This window comes from Eulemur rufifrons, chromosome 15 (assembly GCF_041146395.1).
Source record: "Eulemur rufifrons isolate Redbay chromosome 15, OSU_ERuf_1, whole genome shotgun sequence".
NCBI lineage: Eukaryota > Metazoa > Chordata > Mammalia > Primates > Lemuridae > Eulemur > Eulemur rufifrons.
The window spans coordinates 23,194,735-23,218,118 of NC_090997.1; the positions used below are offsets into that span (position 1 = coordinate 23,194,735).

The 23,384-nt window shown below is 34.5% G+C and overlaps 1 protein-coding gene across 2 annotated transcripts in view; it reads right to left on the reverse strand.

Annotated features, from left to right (window-relative positions):
* Positions 1-4,458: 4,458 nt before the first annotated feature.
* The window catches only part of COL21A1 (collagen type XXI alpha 1 chain), a 126,171-nt gene continuing 107,245 nt past the window's right edge, over positions 4,459-23,384 (reverse strand). For both annotated transcript variants that reach the window (XM_069488266.1, XM_069488267.1), the window contains 10 exons: positions 21,003-21,056; positions 19,321-19,392; positions 14,258-14,293; positions 11,514-11,558; positions 8,574-8,606; positions 7,830-7,976; positions 7,688-7,742; positions 6,965-7,165; positions 6,002-6,079; positions 4,459-4,646 (listed from right to left, as the gene is read on the reverse strand). In XM_069488266.1, coding sequence (XP_069344367.1) covers positions 4,459-4,646; positions 6,002-6,079; positions 6,965-7,165; positions 7,688-7,742; positions 7,830-7,976; positions 8,574-8,606; positions 11,514-11,558; positions 14,258-14,293; positions 19,321-19,392; positions 21,003-21,056 — 909 coding nt within the window. The remainder of the gene's footprint in view (positions 4,647-6,001; positions 6,080-6,964; positions 7,166-7,687; positions 7,743-7,829; positions 7,977-8,573; positions 8,607-11,513; positions 11,559-14,257; positions 14,294-19,320; positions 19,393-21,002; positions 21,057-23,384) is intronic.

Sequence of the window (23,384 nt, forward strand, 5' to 3'; positions counted from 1 at the left end):
GAATGTCAATCAGAGCCATAGACACTTTACAAATTAGTTTTTAAATATTATTTTGAAATGGGAACTGAACTGGGGACATGATGGAAAAACACTGTTATTGCTCCCAGTTCTTATTCGGAATGATCCTTCAGTCGCCTACTTCAAGTTGTCATTTTTACCTAAAATAACAATATGGGAATTTTGGAATCTGTTTATTTGCAATTCTTCTGTGAAAACCTACTTTTGGGAAGGCATAACCCAGACATTACTTAGTGGGTTATCATTGTAGTAATGTTCCTTATTTCAAATGTGTTATTTGGGGAAAAATAAACCTTCTATAGAGCTTTTAAGATAAAGTTTTGTTAAAATATCCCCAAAAGAAATATTTACAGTTCAATTAAACCAAACCATGGGTTGATTTCTGGTCTTTCCCTTAAAACTACAGAAAAGACTCTGAATTTGAAGTTCCATTTGAAGCTCCCTATCCTATTCCTGCAGTCATTAAAAATGAAGCTCTGGATGCTTGCTCTAGTCACAGAGCTGCTAACCTCTTGTGTTGACATTTTATACAACCTATTGTACAAGGATTAGGGTGACAAGTCCTTTGAGGATTCAGTGCAATCTCAACATAATGACAAGAACAGCTTTCTACCTCCCCTTGGCAGGACACAGCTAATGGGCCAGATCTGTAACTAAGTATTATCGGGAGTGAGTGTTGAACCTCTCCTTTGACAATGAAGTTATCAATCAGACGAACTAATCAAAGCTCCTAGCCAGAGCACTTTAAGAAATGGAACTATACAAAGGTAAACCAGATAGGCAAGACATCAAAATATCAACTTGATTAACTATGATGTAGTTGTTCAACTTATGAAAACCATATATTCTTTTCTTCTTTGAAACAATCATGTTTTAAGGCTAACTTCTAACCATACTTACAAAAATGAGAAAATGTTCAGGCTAAAGATATAGAGTGATAATTTATATGAGTACTATAATGAGGAAAGCTTACCATAGCTTACCTGTGTATATGTATGTACGTATGCATGCATGTATGTGTGTATTTTGCTGCCCTCTACTGGGGATCAAAAGTTGAGTTCCAGTTCCATTCCAACTGAAAACATCTTCATAATGAAAATTAAATTAAGTGCCTAATAAAGTTCTAATTACCAGGAACAAAATACAGTACCCCAAGACCATAAACCCCAACGGTTTTTTTTTTTTTCTAAATTGTTCCTATTTTATGTCTTAGAGCAAAATGGTTAAAATTTGGGAAAGATAGCCTTTATGGAGAATTAGTTTTACCCTTAAGACTGAAAGTTTCATTCTGAATGGCAGTGAATCAGGTTAACTTTATTCAGTATCAGTTACACACATACAAAATGTTTTTAATATGTTTTTTAAATGTTTCACTCTCAAGATTTGATAAACCCACATCTTCTGTATGGTTCTGGTAAACTGTATGACTTTATTCTACTGATTAATTTCGTTTCATCTCATTTAATCTTAACACTATGAGGTAAATATTATTAATTTCCCCCAACATATGAAGAAATTTAAGCACAAGGAGGTAAATAAATGTTCTGAAGACTCACAGCTAGAAATAGAAAATAGGGATTTGAATCCCGGCAATCTCACTACAGAAGCCTTGCCCTTAGCAACTACACTAAAAGGCTTGCCCGTAACATGGTGCTGACAAACAACTATGGTGCAAAAATGTACCTGCAGGACAAAAAACACTCACCTACTCATTCTTAAAAATCAGTATGTTATGGGTTAGTCTCAAATTTGTCCAAGGCAAAACTATGTTGGGATGTATCATATACTGTGATAAATTATGGAAATAGTTTATCCTGAGATACCAATTTTAAAAGCACACACTGGGCACAGTGGTTCACACCTGTAATTCCAGCATTTTGGGAGGCTGAGGCAGGAGGATCACTTGAGGCCAAGAGTTCAAGACCAGCCTGGGCAATATAGCAAGACACCATCTCTACAAAAAAATTTAAAAATTAGCTGGGCGTGGTAGCACGCGTCTGCAGTTCCAGCTACTTGGGAGGCTGAGGCAGAAGGATGGCTTGAGCCCTGCAATCCAAAGCGGTAGTGAGGTATGATCATGCCACTGCATTCCAGCCTAGGCGACAAAGCAAGACCCTGTCTCTAAAAAAATAAAAAATAAAAAGTTAGAGATACTCAAAGTAAATATGGTTAATATTCCATAAATTGTATTTTCTGGAATTTTCCATGCTTCCATGCTTTGTCTAATCCTCCAGCTTTTGCTCATTTTCATTATTTTTGCATGACTTGGATAGGCTAATACTTGCCAGCTTACCACTATTTGCATTAGTCAGCATGAAATGCCATAGCAAAATATAGACTTGGAGGCTTAAAAAGAAATTTATTTTCATACAGTTCTGGAGGCTGGAAGGTCAAGATTAGGCTGCCTGCATTGTCCGGTTCTGGTGAGGGGCCTCTTCCGGGTTGCAGACAGCCCTCACATAGCCTCTCCTGGGTGTACTCCTGGGTGGGGAGGGGTGTAGACAAAGGAGGAGGGGAGAGGGAGCTCTTCCTCTTCTTATAAAAGCTACCAATTCTGTCGGTTTAGGACCACACCCTTATGACTTCATTTAATCTTAGTTACCTCCTAAAAGCCTTAACTTCAAATATAGTCACATTGAGAGTCAGGGCTTCAACTTACGAGTTGGGGGAAATACAATTCAGTCCATATCACCATCTTTTATACATGTCTACAGTATCATCTTCTCTCTTAGAATGCATGTATTGAAATCATACATGTTTTACTTTTCCTTGTTTACTTACCTGTGTCTCCTCAGAAATGAGTTCCCTTAGGCCAGATTCCAACATCTTGCCATTGTATCCCAGGCTCAGTATCTTGCACTTAAGAGCCATGGGGTAATGTTGGTTGAATGAATGAAGAAATGGTACCAGCTACCTTTTTCTGCTTCTTTATCAGGTCTTAGCAGCAAATGCCATAATTAAAGCAGGGATAATAAAATTGTTAGGCCTAAGCAGACACTTGGGACTTTGCTGAGGATAGAACTTCAAAAGAAGCCTTATGTTCATTCAGGTACTAAACTTCACGGACTTTAGTCTCCTCAAAGTCCTCATCAAAGTGGTAGAATGTGCATGTCAATAACATTGAATAACATGTTAAACATTGATCAATAGCCATGACTGGGCTAGGAAGCAGGTGTTGCACCTGTTCAGGTGAGTAGCACACCAACTCAATTTGTAAGCTTTTATTTCAGACAAACACATTTTTTAAAAATAGGGTAAACAATCTATTAATTATATCCATTGAACAAATGACCACGTGATGATGTATTCAGCAGTCAGTTAAAATTAAGTTTTTTAAAAAAAGACACTGTAATGAGTCCTGTACAAAACTTTATTGTACTCTGAATAACAAGCATGTAACAAAATTTTAAGCATGACAAAAATGAAGCATCTCAAATTCTGTCCCTTACAAAAGCATTAGGAACAATACACAAAGGCTATTCGTAATATTTTAAAGTCTGCTAAAAATATCAATACATTCTAGGATTTGTGTAGTTATCTTTCCTTTCAACTAGGGCATTTATTCCCATTAACTTTGCTACAATGAAAATTAACATATATGAACATACACATATAATAAGTGAAAAGGAAAATGAGGGCATACAACAAAGATACCAATTAATCAGCAAGTATAAAGTCTTTCGGGTACTTCTGAATTTACATTTTCTTTGAATATGTTGTACAATGAAACATTTTTTCTGAAATATTTTTAATGTTACATGATTTTGACCATTCCCAATGTGATTAATATTCCTTTTTAGCATAATCGTTAACCTGATTTGAGAGTCTGTAAATGAAGTAAGAAATACATTAATCTCATATGATTAGTGATATTTAAAACACTGAACAACAAGCAGTCCACTGACCCTTACCAATAGGCACAGACACTGGAGTAAATGACAAATACAGCAATACGGTCTATCCCAGCTGAATATCAGCCTTGATCTTATTTCCAACGACCAAATATACGTTTTGGGTAATGTACAAGCATGAGCTGTGAGACGGGAAACATGAAATTCACACAAACATGAAATTGAACTCAAATCGCTACTGCATGGAGGCTGAATGTGAACTGCTTCACAGTAACTAAAATCGACTGGCGAGCAAGCAATGGTGGATTTTATATTTAACTTTGATTAGAACAAATGGACTTTACAAGAAACCCTTGAGATTTAATTAATGCTACTAATCTAAGGACTCCAAATGACTGAGAGCCTTTGAAATCAGTATATGTGACCTTGTATATATTTTTCCATAAGGAAAAAAAAACAAAACAAAACAATAAAAACACCGAGGTACTTTAGTTTCTTTTCAAGGGATTACTGTTGGCTATCTTCCTGAGATGCAAAAGACCACAAAAGAAAAGCACCATGCCTAGGTTGCTGAATGAGGCATCAGACACTAATAGTTTGGTCCTTTTCTAAATGGATCTCTCCCAACAATTACGCTAAAACATAGGGATGGGTCACAGATGCCAGGGGGGCCTGGTTGCCCTTGGGTTCCAGGTTTTCCATGATCTCCATCTTTGCCAGGGACACCTGGGTCTCCCGGAGGACCTTCTTTGCTTATTCCAGGAGGGCCCTCTGGACCTAAGATGGGACATTGGCAATATGTGAACAGAGGACTTTGGTTTCTGATGGTGAAGTAACTGATTGTGCAAGAAATTTAAAATGAACAATAAAACCTCTTGAACACTTTACATATGTGCACTAATTTAAAAGAAGAGGCATGCTCTTGCTAATTCTACATGCTTTCCCCTCTGAAAAGAACCTTCCAAAAGTAATCCGTAATTTTTGTAAAATCAGGCTAGGCATATTAATTTAGCAATCATGCTACTGATTAAGCCATTAAGCTAACATTCTAATATTCCAATTTGTGGATTGTCCAAACTTATTTCTTCCTTTCAGCCTATCTTTTGCCAATATTATAAATTAACAGGTGATAAATAGATAATCCAAAGCTCTAAAAGTCCTTTTTGTGCCATATCTGCCATACAAATGACTATTTCCATTTTATATATATATATATATATATATATATATATATATTTAGTTTCCATATCTCAATACATTGTCATTGTCATAGCATAACAGTCATCAACACACATAGATTTTATAGCACTAATTTTTGAAACATTGCCTGAGTAGTTCAATTAGCATGGTCCAGGACAGAAAAGTTAAGTTAGGATATTGACCATTTAAAGATGATTCCAAATAACAAAAACAAAATATTCACGTTTTGGGATGGAGCAGAGGGGTTTGGAGTATTTCCTACTACTCTACTTATTTTGCTGCTACTACTAATAAACATTTATTTAGAACGTAACTAGGATTGTAGGTATTGTTCTTAGTGTTTTACATAAGTAGTATTAAATCATTTGATCCACTCAAAAGCCTCATGAGTTAGTAACATCTAAAATAATAATAGCAAACATTTATTGAAAACATAGCTATGATTGCCATGCACTGTTCTGAAAGCACTACATATAGTAACTCATTTAATCTTCCAATAATGCCATGATGCAGATGACATTATCAACACCATTTTACAAATGAGGAAACTGAGGCATGGCAAAGTTAACTAGCACAGCTATCAGGGGTTATTCAAGAGTCCACCTCAGCATTATTCTGCTTCCTTAAGGGTCATAAAGATTAAACAATATTGTACAACCGGTAAGCAGTGGTAACTAAAAGCATTCTAGACCTCTTCTAAGGAGTAGATATTAGACAGTCTAAATGATAAGCAAGAGATAATCCTGAATGATTTGTGAATATAAGATAATATATGAAAAAATATTCTAAAAGTTAGACCTCAATGTCTTAAATGTAAATGACTCAATAAAGGAAACAAATGTCTTGGTTTCAAATTATTTGACATAGATCAATAATGATTTTTCTTAAAGCAAAATATGCAGCAACACTTACAAGCATATACCAGTTCTTACCTGGGGGGCCAGGAGGACCTTGTTCTCCAGGATACCCAAACCCTTGGCTGCCCTTTGCCCCATTTCTTCCTGGCAGGCCTGCAGAGTGTCAAACATGTGAGCAAGCTTACTTTTACCGTAAAATCACTGTCTTCTAGATCCTTCCTTTCAAATCTGTTCATATACACATTGAAAAAAATGTCTTTTAAAAATATCTTGCCACCTATTTTTATTACTAATGGGAAACAGTTTTTAAAGCAAAAAATTCTAAAATTATCAGTGGTCTAGATACAAGACTTAATGGGAATCGAATATTAAGAAAACAAAATGGCTTGAGATTACTAGTCCTCTGTGTTAATCACAGTTGTTCTTTTATTACTGTCACAAAAGATCTAAGTTGTTAATATAATATTAAACAAAAAGGAAAGATTTATTAACCAACATTTCATGTAAACATTTACAGGCAAGGAGAGGTAAGTTGTGTGCTATAAAGAAATTTGATTGCAAAATATAATTCTTCCTATAATAGGAAAAAAAATCTTGAATAAGGTAACAGTGCAGAAAGCTACCAAAGTTAAAATAAAGGAAATGTTATCTGTGATTTTCCATTTAAATACCTTGTTAGCCTCAAGCCAAGTTTCTAAGAGCATTGTCAACATTTTCTAATTTGTAACTTCACGTGTTCATAATTTTGACCTCTCTCCCTACTTGAGAATATTGCATCAAGAAAATAAAATAATTTTTCTTCAATTCAGTTGACAAATTATTTAAAGACTTAGAGATTTACAAAAAAAGGGATGGGCGGGACATGGGCAATATATATAACCTGAACTTTTGTACCCCCATAATAAGCTGAAATAAAAACAAAATTTTTTTTCTATCATGAAAACAGTTAACTCTTGCCTAGTAAATGAATACAGGGTGTGAATACAAAAAAAAAATGCCTTTTTAAAATTCATTTGCTTATTCAAACAAATTAGGTACCTTTTAATCCTTTGGGCCCTGGGCGTCCAGGGACACCCATTAATCCAGGAACACCATCTCTTCCTGGCAAACCAGGAAATCCTCGGGGACCTTCCGGGCCTATAGGACCAGGTGGCCCAGGAATACCAGGGGAACCATGTTGGGACTGGCAATGATCACAGTTCTGAATTCTTCCACTCTGAAGTAAGACTGGTAGCTGGGCTTAAAAACAAAGAAACCCCATCCCGTATGTTTAAATGGTGATTTGAAGTTAATATCTCTAATAACGTTTTTTTAATTACAGAAAAAATATCTATGAAGATCTCTCTTAGCCAATAATTTCACTTCGAGGAATTTAACTATGGAAAGATTCATTGCTCTGTGCAATAATTTTATTATTGCAATTGCTTAAAATAGAGATCAAAGTAAAAGTTGCCTCCCCCAAAAAATTGGTAAATTAAATTGTAGACATCCATATTTATGAATTAAATTATCAAGAATTATGTTACAAAAGAAAATTTAATTAATGGTGACATAATGATAAATTGCTTTATTAAAAAGATTATAAGCATATATGTAATATTCCATCTTTATAAAAATGTTCATTATAAAAAAACAGACAGGGTCTTATAAATATTATCTATTTTCTTCTTTTTCTTACTTATATCTTCTAAAATTTCTACCAAGAATTTGCATTACTTTTGTAATTTGCAAAGTTATTAAAACTCTACATTTGAGACTTACCTCTTAATACGTCAGTGCAAACTTGTCGAATAAATTGTTCTGAAAATTCTCTTCCCTGCATCAAATTATTAAGGGTTATAACATGTACATGCTGAGTAAAAAGCAATGAAAATCTAAAACTTGAAAGAAGAAAAATACATACGGGCTTCCCATCCAAACCGGGAGGTCCCTGAGGACCTGTTTCCCCAGGTTGCCCCTTGGGACCCGAAGGCCCCATCAGGCCATCCACGCCAGATTCTCCTTTTGGTCCAATGGCACCTCTGACACCAGGTTCTCCCTTTTCACCTCTCTAAAACCAAGAGAAATCTTTAAAATTTCTAGTAAATATTTCAGAAGGTATAATTGCATCATAAAAGTCTTTAAGGATATGACTATGAATATATATGCATGTGTATGTATGTGTGTGTATATATATAACTATGTGGAAAATACTGCCATTGACCAGAAGAGAAGTATCATGTTAAGCTGGTGTTTAAACATACAGCCAACCAGCCAGCCCTACAAACATCTATTATTTATTGAGCATAGTATATAGGTAATATGCATAGTACCAGAGATAAAACAATGGCCAGGACAGAGTACTGTTCCCAAGGAGCTTACTTTCAAGTGGAACAGACAAACACTGGAACATACAATATTCTTTATTGAAAATATGCAGAAAATTTTAGCTTCCAGTCTAGAAGAAGATCCAATAATATTGGAAACTATGTATCATGTCTAATTCAGTATAAATGTATATATTCTGAAAATTACTAATTAGAAACTTCTATTGAAGAACATGAAGGAGGACATTTCCTGTTTTGTAACTCAAAGCTAGCTTTACACAGTATCAAAATCCAAGCAATAAGAACTAGACAAAGGGAGCAAAATATATGAAGAAACATACCTCTCCTTTTACACCATGATGGCCTTGAATTCCCTTTGGAAATTAATAGGAAAAAATTATAATAAATGTTCGAGTTTCAATACTAGTAATGTGGTATGCACCTTTTACCACATATTTAATCTAACTTTAATATTCAGTTTGGAACATATTGATAGGATTGGCGACAGAATTACACATATGAGATCTTTTTTCCTTTTTAAAGGAGGCTAAATAAGACTAGATGGGAGGAAAAACAAAAAGTTAAGAAAAAAACTAATAAAGAGAAAAAAAAGGAGGCTAATCATTAGAAAATATGTTAACTGAATAATATAAAAATTTTAATTTGTATAACTGTTTTATTCTTAGATATGAATCAAATGTGTAGTTTAGGATGGAATTTGGCTTTTAAAATATATTACCATTTTAAGGAAAATTAAAATTAAGTTTTGATTGAGTACTATTGATAAAGGATGAATTAAAGCAAAGAAATCATTAAAAATAACTAATAAAAGAGAAAACACAAATTTGTTCTGTGCCTGAACCACTCACTGCTGGTAACTAAGAGCCTACAGAAGCAGTGTAATGTAAAATATGGGTTTTTCTCCAGTGATATAAACACTAGGGAGCCCAAGCATGAAGCTCACTCATCACCATAATTACTAGCGGCATCTGGACGGCTCTATTAAATTCTTTCCCACTCAACTCTCTCACAAATTCACTCCAATGACATAGATAAAAACTCTCAGGAAAGGCATGCAAATTTTCCATTTTTGAAATTCATTGTACATTTGCGCTCTAAAATCACACAGTATCAGTTCAAGAAAAGAGGTATAACTTTCATATACACAGGTACAGTTTCATTATTCAACTTTAAAAACTGATGTTCTTCAATTCAATATGAAATTTAATGTATAACATTTCACACAATGAAGTTTGAGTTTGGGTGTATCTTTTGACTTTTAGGTTCCTTAAACATGGTATTTAAATTAGACAAAGGAAACAAAGAATTAGGTAAAGTCATTTGTCACAAAGACAGGTAGAGTCTCAAATTAAAATGTGAGCATAAAAACACCAAATATTTAGTTTTATATAAAAATCTATTAGTGAGTAAAACATTTTCTGTGTGGCCATTCTTAAGTTCTGTTTCTGAAGAAACGCAGGGGAGATCCCTTACCAGACATAATCCTACAACTGCAGCCAATGTAAGGGGAAAGATAAAATAGTAATTTCTCAGTATGAGAACCGAATTAGAGCCGAAACTGAAAACAGCTGTCATCTGAGAATCCATTACGATGATTTTGTGAGAGAAACATTCACTTGGACCCTGTTCACAAAATGAGGGCCAAAAAATTACACACATGCAGCACTTGGTAGGATGACAGGTAACTAAGAATTCGTTTACATAAGGAGTTTGGGATTCAGCTGCTGAAAAGCAACAGCTGTTCTGGCCCCTGGTTGCTTCATATAGACTCAGCTCCTGGCGGTGGGAAACATGGCTCCCAACAAATTGAGGGCAGAAGCTTTCCAGGGAGCCTAAATCCTGCCTTAGGAGAGTAGACACATTATTCTCCTTGAGAAATGAGAAAACAACAAGTTAATGGAACTTTGGAGGAAGTGTCATCTGTAAGCCAGTGAGCTAGCTAAGTTGTCAGCTCAAATTCCAAAGGAAATATCTTTTTTTTTTTTTTTTTTTCAGATAGTTACTATTAAGTAACAATTTTGGGTGAAAGACCTGGGTCATGAAGGTTGAATGGATGAAGGGGCAAAGGTTCTATGAGAACAGCTATTTATAGACACTGTGTGATTAACTTAGGGAAACTCAGAAGGCTGATCTGTGTTGCCAGGGAAGGCACTAGGGAAAGAGTTGGTTGTATCATCAAGTGGGTTTGAGTGGAGTGGAGGAGCATGAAAATTAAAAGACATTTTTTATTGAACATAATTGTACTGAGGCAAACTCAATTCATTTCTCCTCTCAGTTACTTTTGCTCTTGTTATTAGCTTCTAAATTCTCAAGTCTTTTTAATATTGAGCTCTTGCCTTTCATCTGAGACCACAAAGAATAGGGGCCCAAGGTAGTCCCCCATGGCTCCTCCGAATCCTCCAAGTAAGGAACCAAGGCCCTTGTCCTTGGAAATATTACTACACAGTTTTATCCCCCTATCTCCAGAGCTGGTGTAATGGCTGAATGTTTCTCCCACTCACACTCAGAAAAAGAGGTCTACCCCATGGGAAGATGCACATATATACGTTGTCCTTTCAATTTAGACCAAGTCGGAACTGATATCACCCAAACTATAGGTAGTGCAGCAGCAAATATGCAATGTAAGTATCAATCACTTTTATGCTTTTTGGGGTCCATGTTGGCTCTGATTAAACTCACATGCCACATGACAATCTCACTGAAACCCTACCCAATGAGAAGAGTTTAGTCAAGGGAGAGGCAAAGCAATATTATGTGTCTGTTCCACAACACAGTCCCTCTAGACAGCATTTTAATAAGCCTCTAGAGTAGTAAGTTATATCTCTGAACAAACTAAAGGGAAAGAAGTATGTTCCCCCACTACATGTGGCCCCAACTGTTCAGATTTGAAGAAGAAAATCAAGACTAACCAGCAAGTTTGGAGATACTGCCATTGTGTGGCTGACTGTTATTCAGGCCAAGAACTCACATAAGATATGAGTGGAATTTTCCACCTTCAGGCATTTACTTGGCCAGAAGAAAGTATTGAAAACCAAATTTCACAGCCACCCATTTTATCAGTATGGGAAAGTGAAAATATAAAACAATTAAAGAAAATCATTATCACCATCACCCTCTACATCTTCAACCTAGTATGCTTAGAATGCGTGTGATACCTATGCCTCTCTGCACCCACTTTTATTTGCAAGTATCCCTCTCTCAGCATTATCCACTTATGTAACTCATTATTTCATTTTTCATCAAAGGAAAAACAAAAATACCTGTTGCCCCGGTATTCCTTGTCTTCCATTTTCTCCCTTTTGACCCTTTAACATTAAATAAACATCATTAATTAGTTTGCACACTTATGATGTAATCACATACACAATATAAACTATGTATTACCCTGAAGTACAGAAGAATTGTCACAAAAGCAGTGATGCAAATATGTAAATTATGTGAGAGATGGGAAAGTTAGTCACTCACAGGAAAAGAAGTAAAGTCATCCTAATCTTAGAGTTAAAATGAATAGAAGACAAGGAAAAAACAACTGATTTGGGGTGAATATTAAATAATTCTAGATAATGAGGATGTTCTGCTGAGCTCATATTATGACATTATAACCTTCATTTTAAACTACGAAAGTAGTTTAAAAATCTAATGGATGTGGACATTTTATTAATTTCAATGACACAATTATGTTCAGTGTATGAACTTGAGGTGCCCATGAGGCATCTAACTGCAATGTAAAAGTGTGGGAGGAAGGAAGTAGAATGGACTCAAGGAGACCAGAGAGGAAGAAATCTATTATGAACATGTAAAGACAAAAAGACCTCTTTAAAATTTTATTTTAAAAAATTAAAACATATTAATACATTTTAGTAAAAAAATTGAAAGTCTTTAAATCAAGACAAATTAGAAGAGAGAACAATTAAGAAAGATATAAACATGTCCATTCAATAAATATTTTTGTATCCACCATATATAAGACATCACACTAGACCCTGAAGCACTACTCATCCCTATACTGGACAAGACAATTAGCATTTTCTAGGAAGATGTATGCCTAGAGAGTACATTCAATGAAAGATTAAAAAAATAGATTAGTGATTAAAATTTCAAATCACTCTGGCCTAGTGATTTACTCATCTACTTATGTAAGTTATTTCCCAATATTTATTGAGCAGCATCTATTTGCTGGCACTTAGGGACACTGAAACAAAGGTATCACTGTTGCCTTCAAGTTGCTTAATGTGCAATAGGAAACATAAACAATTAAATCAAGAATGATGAAAATACTGTCTGATAAGCATACAATGCATAATTAAACATCTGGGCTGGATACTACTGCGTCTTAGGGAAAGGCATCTGACTGAGAGGGTAGGCAATGTGACTCACCCTTGAGTTCAGCCTTGAGGGATGAGTCAGAGGTGGCCAATTGGAGAAAGGATAGGAGGGTGTACCAGGGAGAGCAGACACAGGGCAAAGGCACATAGTTCCTTTTGGCTAAAGCAGCCCATCAGGAATGGATAATTAGTGGGCAGAGTGGCAAGAGATAACACTAAAGAAGAAGATTCAGTCAAACCAGGAGGTACTTTGTGGGACAGATTTTATCTTCAAATGTGTGGGGCACCATTAAAGGATTCCAAAGCAGATGTATAGCATAGCTATTTCATGCTAGTAAAAGTATGGGGGGAAGGAAAGACTCAAGGAGCTATGTTAAGAAGATATTGCAATAACCCAGGATCCCTGATAAGAAACAATTAGGACAGTGGGGATGGAAAGAAAGGGCCAAGTTCAAGAAATATTTAGGGCTGATTGCTGTGACAAGGAACCTTTAAGTAGGAAGTGGTTTATGGGGAAAGATGACAAGTTTGGTTTTGGACATGTTGAACTTGAGGTGCCCACGAGGTATCTAAATGCAATACCAAGAAGGGAATTGGAATATATGGGTCTAGAACTCACAGATCCTTACTTAAAATTTACCTCATATTGTACTAATACTTGAAGATCCTCCATAAAAAATTATCTGAAAACAACTGAATTTTTTCATGCTACTCTAAAGGTTTCATATGTGTTAAGAATAAATTCACAAGTAGAGACTGTTAAGACTGTGAACTTAGTAGATTTTGACTATTATTCCAATTTGAAATTTCCTTATATGCCTCTAGAAATTCTAGGGCTTTCAGAATTCTATACTTGTGAAATTTTTCAAAGTATTTTTCTATTTACTTTAAGCTTATTCTGAACAGCAGAGCTCAGACACTGTAACTGAGATTTGTAATCTCTAAAACCTCATTAAAATACTGTCTGGATACTAGACTTATTAATATAATTCATGGTTAAAAAGTTTTATATTTCTAAAACTTAAAAGATTGAAAGACCATCAGATATAATTTATTCCGAGTCAGCATATCATTGACTCAGCTAGTGGCACCCTATTCAAGGGTCATCCTTCAATGAATGAAAAATCCCTTTTCAGACACTTAAATTAACTGAGGTGAAACTATCCTTGTCTCCCAAAGTAGCAGCATGGTTCTTCTCTTTGCCTTTGTTGCTAAGACACCCCAAACTAAATGTCTGTCTAGGTTCAAACTAAATCACCCTAGGTTTCCTCAGCCTGATATAATTTTCCTTCCTTATATAATAGTTTGAGTATGTTTTATATTTGGTGTTAGGTTTTTTTTTTACCAAATTAGTTTTTGTCATTTTTCAAAACATTTTTGGAAACAAACACACTGTAAATATATAAGTAAATACATAACAGAAGTATGTAATAAAATCCCTATCTTTATTTTGTTGAATCATTTGGTTCCCAAGTTTTCTACAACAGCGACGTGGTGAAGAATCTTAAGGTTAGATTTGATGTTGTCTGAGGAACTCAACAGCATAAAGATAGGATTTAACAATTATATATTGATGGTGAAACAGGAAGGAACTAGAAAAACAATTATCGGAATTAAAAAGAACAAAGTTCCAATTTTATTGCTAAGCACCACCCCCCTATAAAAAGTAAACAACAAACCTGAACACCTTTTTCACCTTCGTTTCCTTTGTCCCCCTACAAAAAAAATTTAATGTATGTCATAATCTAGTATAATCTGTATCCTTTCAAATAAACATGTTTTTCTTCAGCAGAGAAAAACATAAGGTCTCATGCAAATTCCACAAGTGCCTGTATATACAGAAGCTGACCCTAACACAGTATTTGGGAAGAGAACAAAACCACATTATGTCAAAATGATGTTCTAAAAGAACACTGTCTTGTGCTCCTACATTTGAAAGCAAAGTTACCACAATTTCTATTTTACCAGAAAGAAGAAAACTTTTCTATATTGTTCACAGTCTGAGGTTAAGCAAAGTAACAAGAGAGGACTCATTTTAACAAATGTTGTTTTATGAAATCAAACTGAAAATCTTCCATTAAGCTATTAGTAGCCACAAGTTTATAGGAAACAATGACAAAGTAAAATATAATGTTTCAATGATAGTTTAGAAAATATGTGCTTCAAAAATGAGCTTTTGGAGAAAAATTCATATTTTATAATAATAAGTTTCATAGAATTTCTCAGCTAGAAGGAAAATTAGAGACCAATTAGTATAATACAACATTCTCCTTTATATAAATAATGAAATTGCAGATCAGGAAAGGTAAGCACTTGCCCAAAGTTGGGCTTGGACACTGTTTCCAAATTTCCTTTCTACCTCATCATGCTATTTAAGTATAGAGTACAGTTTTGTGTTTATAACAAAGAAAATACAGATTTTTTGTAAACAGCAAATTTTTGAACAAGAAAATTCTCTTGAGCCCAAACATACATCCACAGTAGATTTCCTTAACATTTACTGAGAGTCTAACACTTAACTGTTGCTGTAAGGGGTTATCTCTGTCTCAGCAAGTTCTTTCTCCCTACTGCTCATCAGAACAAAAAGGTCAAGGAGCACACTACATAAAATAACCTAGGGGCCAAGGAGATAATACATGATGGATAGAAAATGAAATGGTAGAAAACAAACAGCAAGGGATGTGAAGATAGAGACATAAAAGTTTGTATCCTTTTCAGAACAAAAGCCAGTATATTTACATTTAACCTGAAATGTATGCACCTGCAGTAACATGGACTTTTTAGGCACAAAGGCATCAGTTGTTCCTCAAAAACTCCAAATGATACTTCAGATGAAGGTCAAGGTTCCCTTGCTTGACCAAAATAAGAAAGAGAGAGATTATAACTGACACTGCAGAAATCTAAAGGATCATTAGGGACTACTATGAGCAACTATATGCCAATAAATTCGAAAGCCTAGAAGAAATGAATAAATTCTTAGACACATACAACCTACCACAACTGAACCAGGAAGAAATCCAAAACCTGAATAAATCAATAACGAGTAATAAGATAGGAGCAGTAATAAAGTCTGCCATCAAAGCAAAGCCGAAGACCTGCTAGCTTCACTGCTGAATTCAACCAAGTATTCAAAGAAAAATTAATACCTATCCTACTGAAACTCTTACAAAAAATTAAGGAGGAGGGAATACTCTCAAATTCATTCTATGAAGCCTGTATCAACTTGATACCAAAACCAGACAAAGACACACACATACACAGACACACACACACGAAAACTATAGGCCAATACCTTTGATGAATATAGATGCAAAAATTCTCAACAAAATACTAGCAAATGAAATTCAACAACATTCTTCATGACCAAGTGAGATTCATCCCAGGGATGCAAGGATGGTTCAACATGGGCAAATCAATCAATGTGATATATCATATCAACAGAACAAAGGACAAAAACCATATGATCATTTCAACTGATGCTGAAAAAGCAGTCAATAAAATTCAATATGCCTTCATGATAAAAACTGTACAAAAACTGGAAATAGAAGGAATTTACCTCAACATGATAAAAATCTTATAGGACAGATCCACAGTGAATATCCTACTGAATAGAAAAAAACTGATCGCCTTTCCTGTAAGTTCTAAAACAAGACAAGGATGCCCACCTTAACCACTGTTATTGAACAGAGTACTGAAAGTTCTAGCTACAGAAATCATACAAGATAAAGAAATAAAAGCATCCAAATTGGAAAGGAAGAAGTCAAATTATCCTTCTTTGCAGACCATATGATCTTACATCTACAGAAACCTAATGACTCCACAAAAAACTATTAGAACTGATAAACGAATTCAGTAAAGTTGCAAGATACCAAATTAGCATGCAAAAATCAGTAGCATTTCTATATGCCAACAGCAACTAATCTGAAAAAGAAACCAAGAAAGTAATCCCACTTACAATAGCTACAAATAAAATGAAATATCTAGGAATAAATTTAACCAAAGAAGTGAAGAATCTCTATAACTAAAACTATAAAACACTGATGAAATAAATTGAAGAAGACATAAAATAATGGAAAAATATTCCATGCTCATGGATTAGAAGAATCAATGTTGTTAAAATGTCCATATTACCCAAAGCACTCTACAGATTCAGTGTAATCCCCATCAAAGTGCCAACTATATTCTTCACAGAAATAGAAAAAAAAAATCCTAAAATTTAGATGGACCCATAAAAGACCCAGAATAGTCAAAGCCATTCTGAGCAAAAAGAACAGAAGTGGAGGAATCACATTACCTGACCTCAAATTATACTACAGAACTATAGTAACCAAAACAGCACTGTACTGATATAAAAACAGACACGTAGACCAATGGAACAGAATAGGGAACCCAGAAATAAATCCATATGTCTTTAGTGAACTTATCTTCAACAAAGCTACAGTGAGGTAAGGACAGTCTCTTCAATTAATGTTGCTGGGAAAATTAGATACCCATATACAGAAGAATGAACTAGACCCTTATCTTTCTCCATATACAAAAATCAAATCAAAATGGATTAAAGACTTTAAGACCCAAAACTATGAAACTACTAAAAGAAAACATTGGGGAAATGCTTCAGGACCTTGGTCTGAGCAATTATTTCTTGAGTAGCACCCCCAAAGCACAGGCAACCAAAGCAAAATTGGACAAATGGGATTATATCAAGCCAAAAAGCTTCTGCACAGTAAAGGAAATAATCAACAAGAAGACAACCCAGAGTATGGGACAAAATACTTGCAAACTACCCATCTAACAAAGGATTAATAACTAGAATATACAAAGAGCTTCAACAACTCAATAGGAAATAATCAAGTAATCCAATTAAAAATGGGTAAAGAATATGAATAGATATTTCTCAGAAGAAGACATATATATTGCCAACAGGTATATGAAAAAATCCTCAACATCAGTCATCAGAGAAATGCCAATCAAAACTACAATGAGACATCATTTCACCCCAGTTAAAATGGCTTTTATAGAAAAAAATGAGAAATAATAAATGCTAGCGAGGATATGGAGAAAGGGGAACCTTTACACACTGTTAGAGAAAACATTAAATTAGTGCCACCACTATGGAGAACAGTATGGAGGTTCCTCAAAAAACTAAAAACAGAACTACTATATGACAGAGCAATCCCATTATTGGGTATATATCCAAAGGAACAGAAAGTAGTATATCAAAAAGATATCATCTGTACTCCCATGTTTATTGCAGCACTATCCATAATAGCCAAGATTTGGAATCAATCTAGGTGTCCATCAATAAATGAATGGATAAAAAATTGTGGTACACATACACAATGGAACATTACATAGCCACAAAAGAATAAAATCCTGCTATTTGTAACAACATAGATAGAACTGGAGAACATTATGTTAAGTGAAAATAAGCCAAACACAGACAAATCTCACATGTCCTCACTCATGTGTGGGAGCTAAATTTTAAAACAATTGATTTCATGGAGACAGAAAGTAAATTGATGGTTACCAGACCAAGAGGCTAGGATGTGTAGAGGAGAAGGAAGGATAAAACGGGGATGGTTGATGAGTACAAAAATAGAGTTACATAGGATGAACAATATTTGATAGCACAACAAAGTGAGTATAATCAACAATAAGTTAGGGTATACTTTAAAATAACTAAAAGAGTGGAGTTGGAATGCTCTAACACAAAGAAATGATAAATGCCTGAGGTGATGGATAGCCCCATTACCCTGATTTGATTAAACACATTGTATGCCCATATCAAAACATCATATGCACCCTATAAATATATACAACTATTATGTACTTATAATAATTAAAAATAAATTTTTTTTTAATTTAAAAAAGAAATAGAGAGATGAGGGATAACATGGTGTTGTCTTACCTCACCAAAACATTTTAAATGAGTATTTTGATTTGTATTTTAAACCCCTTAAATTAATTTTATGTGAACTTCTACATAAATGTTTCATAGATAAGAAATTCAAGGTCAAACATTTTGGGTATAATTGTTTTTTTAATTTTTTGGAGATGGAGTCTCATTCTATCACCCAGGCTGGAGTGCAGTGACACAATCATAGCTCAAAGCAGACTTGAACTCCTGGGCTCGAACAATCCTCCCGTCTCAACCTTCTAAGTAGCTGGGACTACAGGAATGCTCTACCACATCCTGTTAATTTTTTTTTTTTTTTTTTCCTCCTGTAGCGTCAGAGTCTCGGCATGTTGCCCAGGCTGGTCTCAAATCCTGGGCTCAAGAGATCCTCCCACCTTGGCCTCCCAAATCGGTGGGATTACAGGATGGGCCCTGGTGCCCAGCCTTTTGTGAGTATAATTTTTAGCCTTTCGGACTTTTGACTCAGTTTTGGTAAGAGTGGTATTCATATTTTGATAGGAGTGCTTGACACTGGATAATTTTCCTAAAAAAATCTTGACTCACCTGGATTGATGGCAAACAATCTGAATTTACAGGATATTACTTAACTATATTTATATTTTCTGATCTGCATGCCTCTTCTAATGTCTTCATCTAGTAGACAATACCCACAGAGGAATATGAAAGATACCATAGCTATTAGCATGATACTGAACACATTATACATACACCAACAACATAGGGTACTTTACCATTAAAAATATAACCAGTCCTACTATGCTAATTTCATACAAGGAAAACTTACATGTAAGTGGCCTTGAATTATATATCCTAACCAATGCATACCTTTTTTCCTTCAATGCCAGGTAAACCCATGTATCCTGGTTCTCCTGGGGGACCTATCGCTCCTGGTTCTCCCTAGGGAACACAGAAATTCCATAAAGATCATGGACCTGCTACTTATACAAAAACCCACCACTGTTTTCATCTCTATATAACACCTCAAATTTAAAATGTATGGTTAAAACATTTCTTAACAGAGTTATTACTGTAGAAATAGTAAAGAATAAAAAGTTTACTGGAATTCCAATAAAATTTCTTATATTTTTCTCTGTCTTTGGCAGTTGTAAAATTCTGACAGCATTTCATCTTTTAAAATATTATAAGTATTAGGTACTTTTATTATACTTTATAATTTCAAAAACAAAGTAAATAATAAAGTAGTAAAATTAATAAACACAGGTATTTCTTTTTGTTTACCTATTTACTAACACTTTCTCTTTCTCCTTGAAGCTGTTTTTCTCATATTGCTACTTTAAAAAACTTATTTCCATGTTACAGAACTGATAGGTAAATAGAAGTAATAAAATTCTTTGAAAGTCTCATTACCCATTACTGTTTTTTATTTTGTTATGTGTTTTTTTCCTATCCCTAACTCACAAACTCGCATGTCCAATTTAGTTACTGTGTATGCATAATTTTATGACTTTTAATCTCAAAATATATTATGTTTTTCATATGCTATTATATTTATAACATTATTTTTAATTTCAGAAGACTATTCAGCTTTATTAATCTACTATATTTTATTTAATAAAATTCCTGTTAAATATTACAGTTTTCATAATTTTTATTTTTATAAATAATGTTGGAATGAACATCCTGGTAGTTAAACAACGTATATATTTTTTTCTTTATACATATGGAATCTTATTTTCTTAGAAATTAATTCTTGAGCTGTTTTCAGTACAGCATATATTACATGAGTCATTATAACTCAATTTCTTTACTCTCCATCGAGGGATTTTTCTTTCTGAAGTAAATATTTCTTAAAGGCCTTAAATAAGTTCTTTGCAAGCATAAATTGACAATGCATTGACAATATTTAGGATATATTTGTAAAATACGGAACACAATCTTAAACATGCTTCATCTTTTTTGTTTTGTTTTTATTTTACCATTAGCCCAAAACTCTATCACATTAACTAAAGACCACTCTCTTTTGTGGAAACCAAGTTTTATTCTCTTTGTTCACTGTACCCACTTCCTAGCTATTGAATATTGCTCTAGATTTTTAAAGGCTGGAAGTGACTTTAAAATCCCATTTGAAATAAATATCAACCATTTGGTTCAGAGCAATCTGGTAAAAGCAATTGTGAGTTCCACACCAAAGATGAAAGTCCAATTAATTAGCAAATAAGGGAACAGTACCATTTGTGAGCTGTTTAAGAGAGGTATATTCTCTAGATTGGAGAGTATGCTCATAATTTTTACCATTTCTAGACAAAATAAGCCAAAGTTTCTTTTTTGATTTCTTTATTACTCAATAAACAAAATATCTAAAAAACAGAAATGAAACTCTACATTGAACATTTCTTTTCATGTACTTTAATTTTGTGATAAAGGTAATCCTTAATTTCATGGATCTTTTCTTAAGGAATACAAAATGTCAACTTGCTAAAGTAATGAGGGCAATTTACATTATAAGTTCTTTGAAAATATTTCCAAATGCAGAACATCACAATTACCTTGAGCCCAGAAGCCCCAGGCATCCCTTGAAGTCCAGGTTCACCTTTGTTCCCCTGTCAGTGCATCAAAAACATTTGAATTAAAAAAAAATTGTCCACAAAATATCTGCTATTGAAACTTAGGGAATATATTTAAAATATTTTTTGCATTTTTAATGCAAAAACAATTAGAAAATTGTTTGAAACATAGACTCTGTACATTAAGCTTATTTATTAAGAAAAAACTCTTGGCCGGGCGCGGTGGCTCACGCCTGTAATCCTAGCACTCTGGGAGGCTGAGGTGGGCGGATCATTTGAGCTCAGGAGTTCGAGACCAGCCTGAGCAAGAGCGAGACCCCACCTCTACTAAAAATAGAAAGAAATTATATAGACAGCTAAAAATATATAGAGAAAAAATTAGCCGGGCATGGTGGCGCATGCCTGTAGTCCCAGCTACTCGGGAGGCTGAGACAGGAGGATCCCTTGAGCTCAGGAGTTTGAGGTTGCTGTGAGCTAGGCTGACGCCACGGCACTCACTCTAGCCTGGGCAACAGAGTGAGACTCTGTCTCAAAAAAAAAAAAAAAAAAAAAAAAAAAAACAACTCTTTTAAGCAACGGAATCCACATATTTATAAAGCTCTCTAAAAGAATGCGTTAAAAGCTGGTAGCTTCAAACATAAGGGAAGAGATGCAAATCTTTAGGGACCAACATTAAAAAGTTCAGTCACCACGCTGCACAGGTGGGAGCCATGTACTTTAATAGCATCCTCTGGGCTGAGTTCCTCATCATTGTTCTGTTTCACTTTCTCAGTGTGATTCACCTTCAGTATGCAATCGAAAAAACTTAGCTTCAAAAGTACAATGGCTTTTCTGAAGAAGTGTGAATCAGAAAACTTTTACTTTGTGCTCTTTTTCAGGATTCCAGTGCAGTCCTTTCTAACAGATGGAAAGTTGGGGAACAAGACTAAATTGATAGAGCAAAGAGTGTAATATAGAAAGAGAAAGTTGAGTATAAGAAGAGAGAACAAGCCTGCTGGCCAATAAGGAGAGATTGTCAAATATAGTTCTGGTTTTCAATTATTTTGATCCCGGATATTATAACCCAGTGTTTGGCAAAAGCTCATAATTAAACAGGTTGGTGTGACACCTAGAGGGGGAGACCAATGAATGATCACCCAGAGTCAACTTGGGTTCACTAATGAGTAAAGCAAATCAACTTCATTTTCAGTTTTTAAAAAGTTTTCTAGGCTGCTCATTGTCAGAAATATGTGAATGTAACATTGGCTTAAATTATTTAACACATAATAGCATTATTAAACCATAGAATAGTGGTTCCTTAAAATTTCTAACTTTACAGGTGATTAAGCTGAAATTCACAGATAAGACTTGTTAAAAGTTATAGGACTTGATAATATTAATATATCATAATATCATTTAGATAATATTTCTAAAAGCTGAAATATAGTATGATAAAGTAGGCTTATAAATGTTTCAACAGATTTTTTAAAAAAGTATTATAATCTAAATTAGAAGTTTTCTAAAGATCTATCACAGTTTCAGCTTCTTCTCTGCCTTATTTAATACAACTTTTTGGTCTCACCCTAGAACTTCTACCAGTGCTATTGACAACATAGTCCACAAACATATAGTTGACAAAACTAGCAGAAAAAAGCTAATAGAGAGGTTGGGGCTAAATCCAGCCCAATGCGTGTTTTTGAAGTAAAGTTTAACCAGGACACAGCCACTCCCATGTCCATGCATTTATGTATATCCGTGGTTGCTTCTGCTACACAATGAGAAAATCGAGTAGTTGCATCAGAGACAATATGGCCCCCAAAGACTGAAATATTTATTATCTGGCCCTTTGGGAAACAATTTCCAACACCTGGGCTCATACAACACATGAAAAGAAATCTAAATGTTTCACTGAAAAGATTATGTTTACTAGGAATAATTTTAACATCTTGGATCTATTTTTAACAAAGTAATTGCCCAACACAAGATGAGGGAAACCAAACTTTAGAGTAATCCATGTAAAAATAAATAAACTGTGATGCTGGAAATACCCACTTGCCAACCCAGCCAAATCAGCAGAATCTACTTAAGTGGTAGATGCCACAAATACATTGTTGTAAAATCTTTTATGGAAAATCCAACAGATTTAATTGACCTCCAGCTCAGTGTGAGCCAACAGTGTGATGTAGCTAATTAAAAAAGCTGATGAAATTTTAGGCTGCATTCTTAAGAATTAGAGTATCCAAAAGACAACGGGAGAGCCCATTGTGCCCCATTAATAAGGGGTGTTTTCTTACAAAATGACCTTCAGAAATCATGGAGAACTTCTATTTAGGAATCCTAGTTATTCAAAGGTTTTATACCGACTCTCTGCACACTTATAGCTGC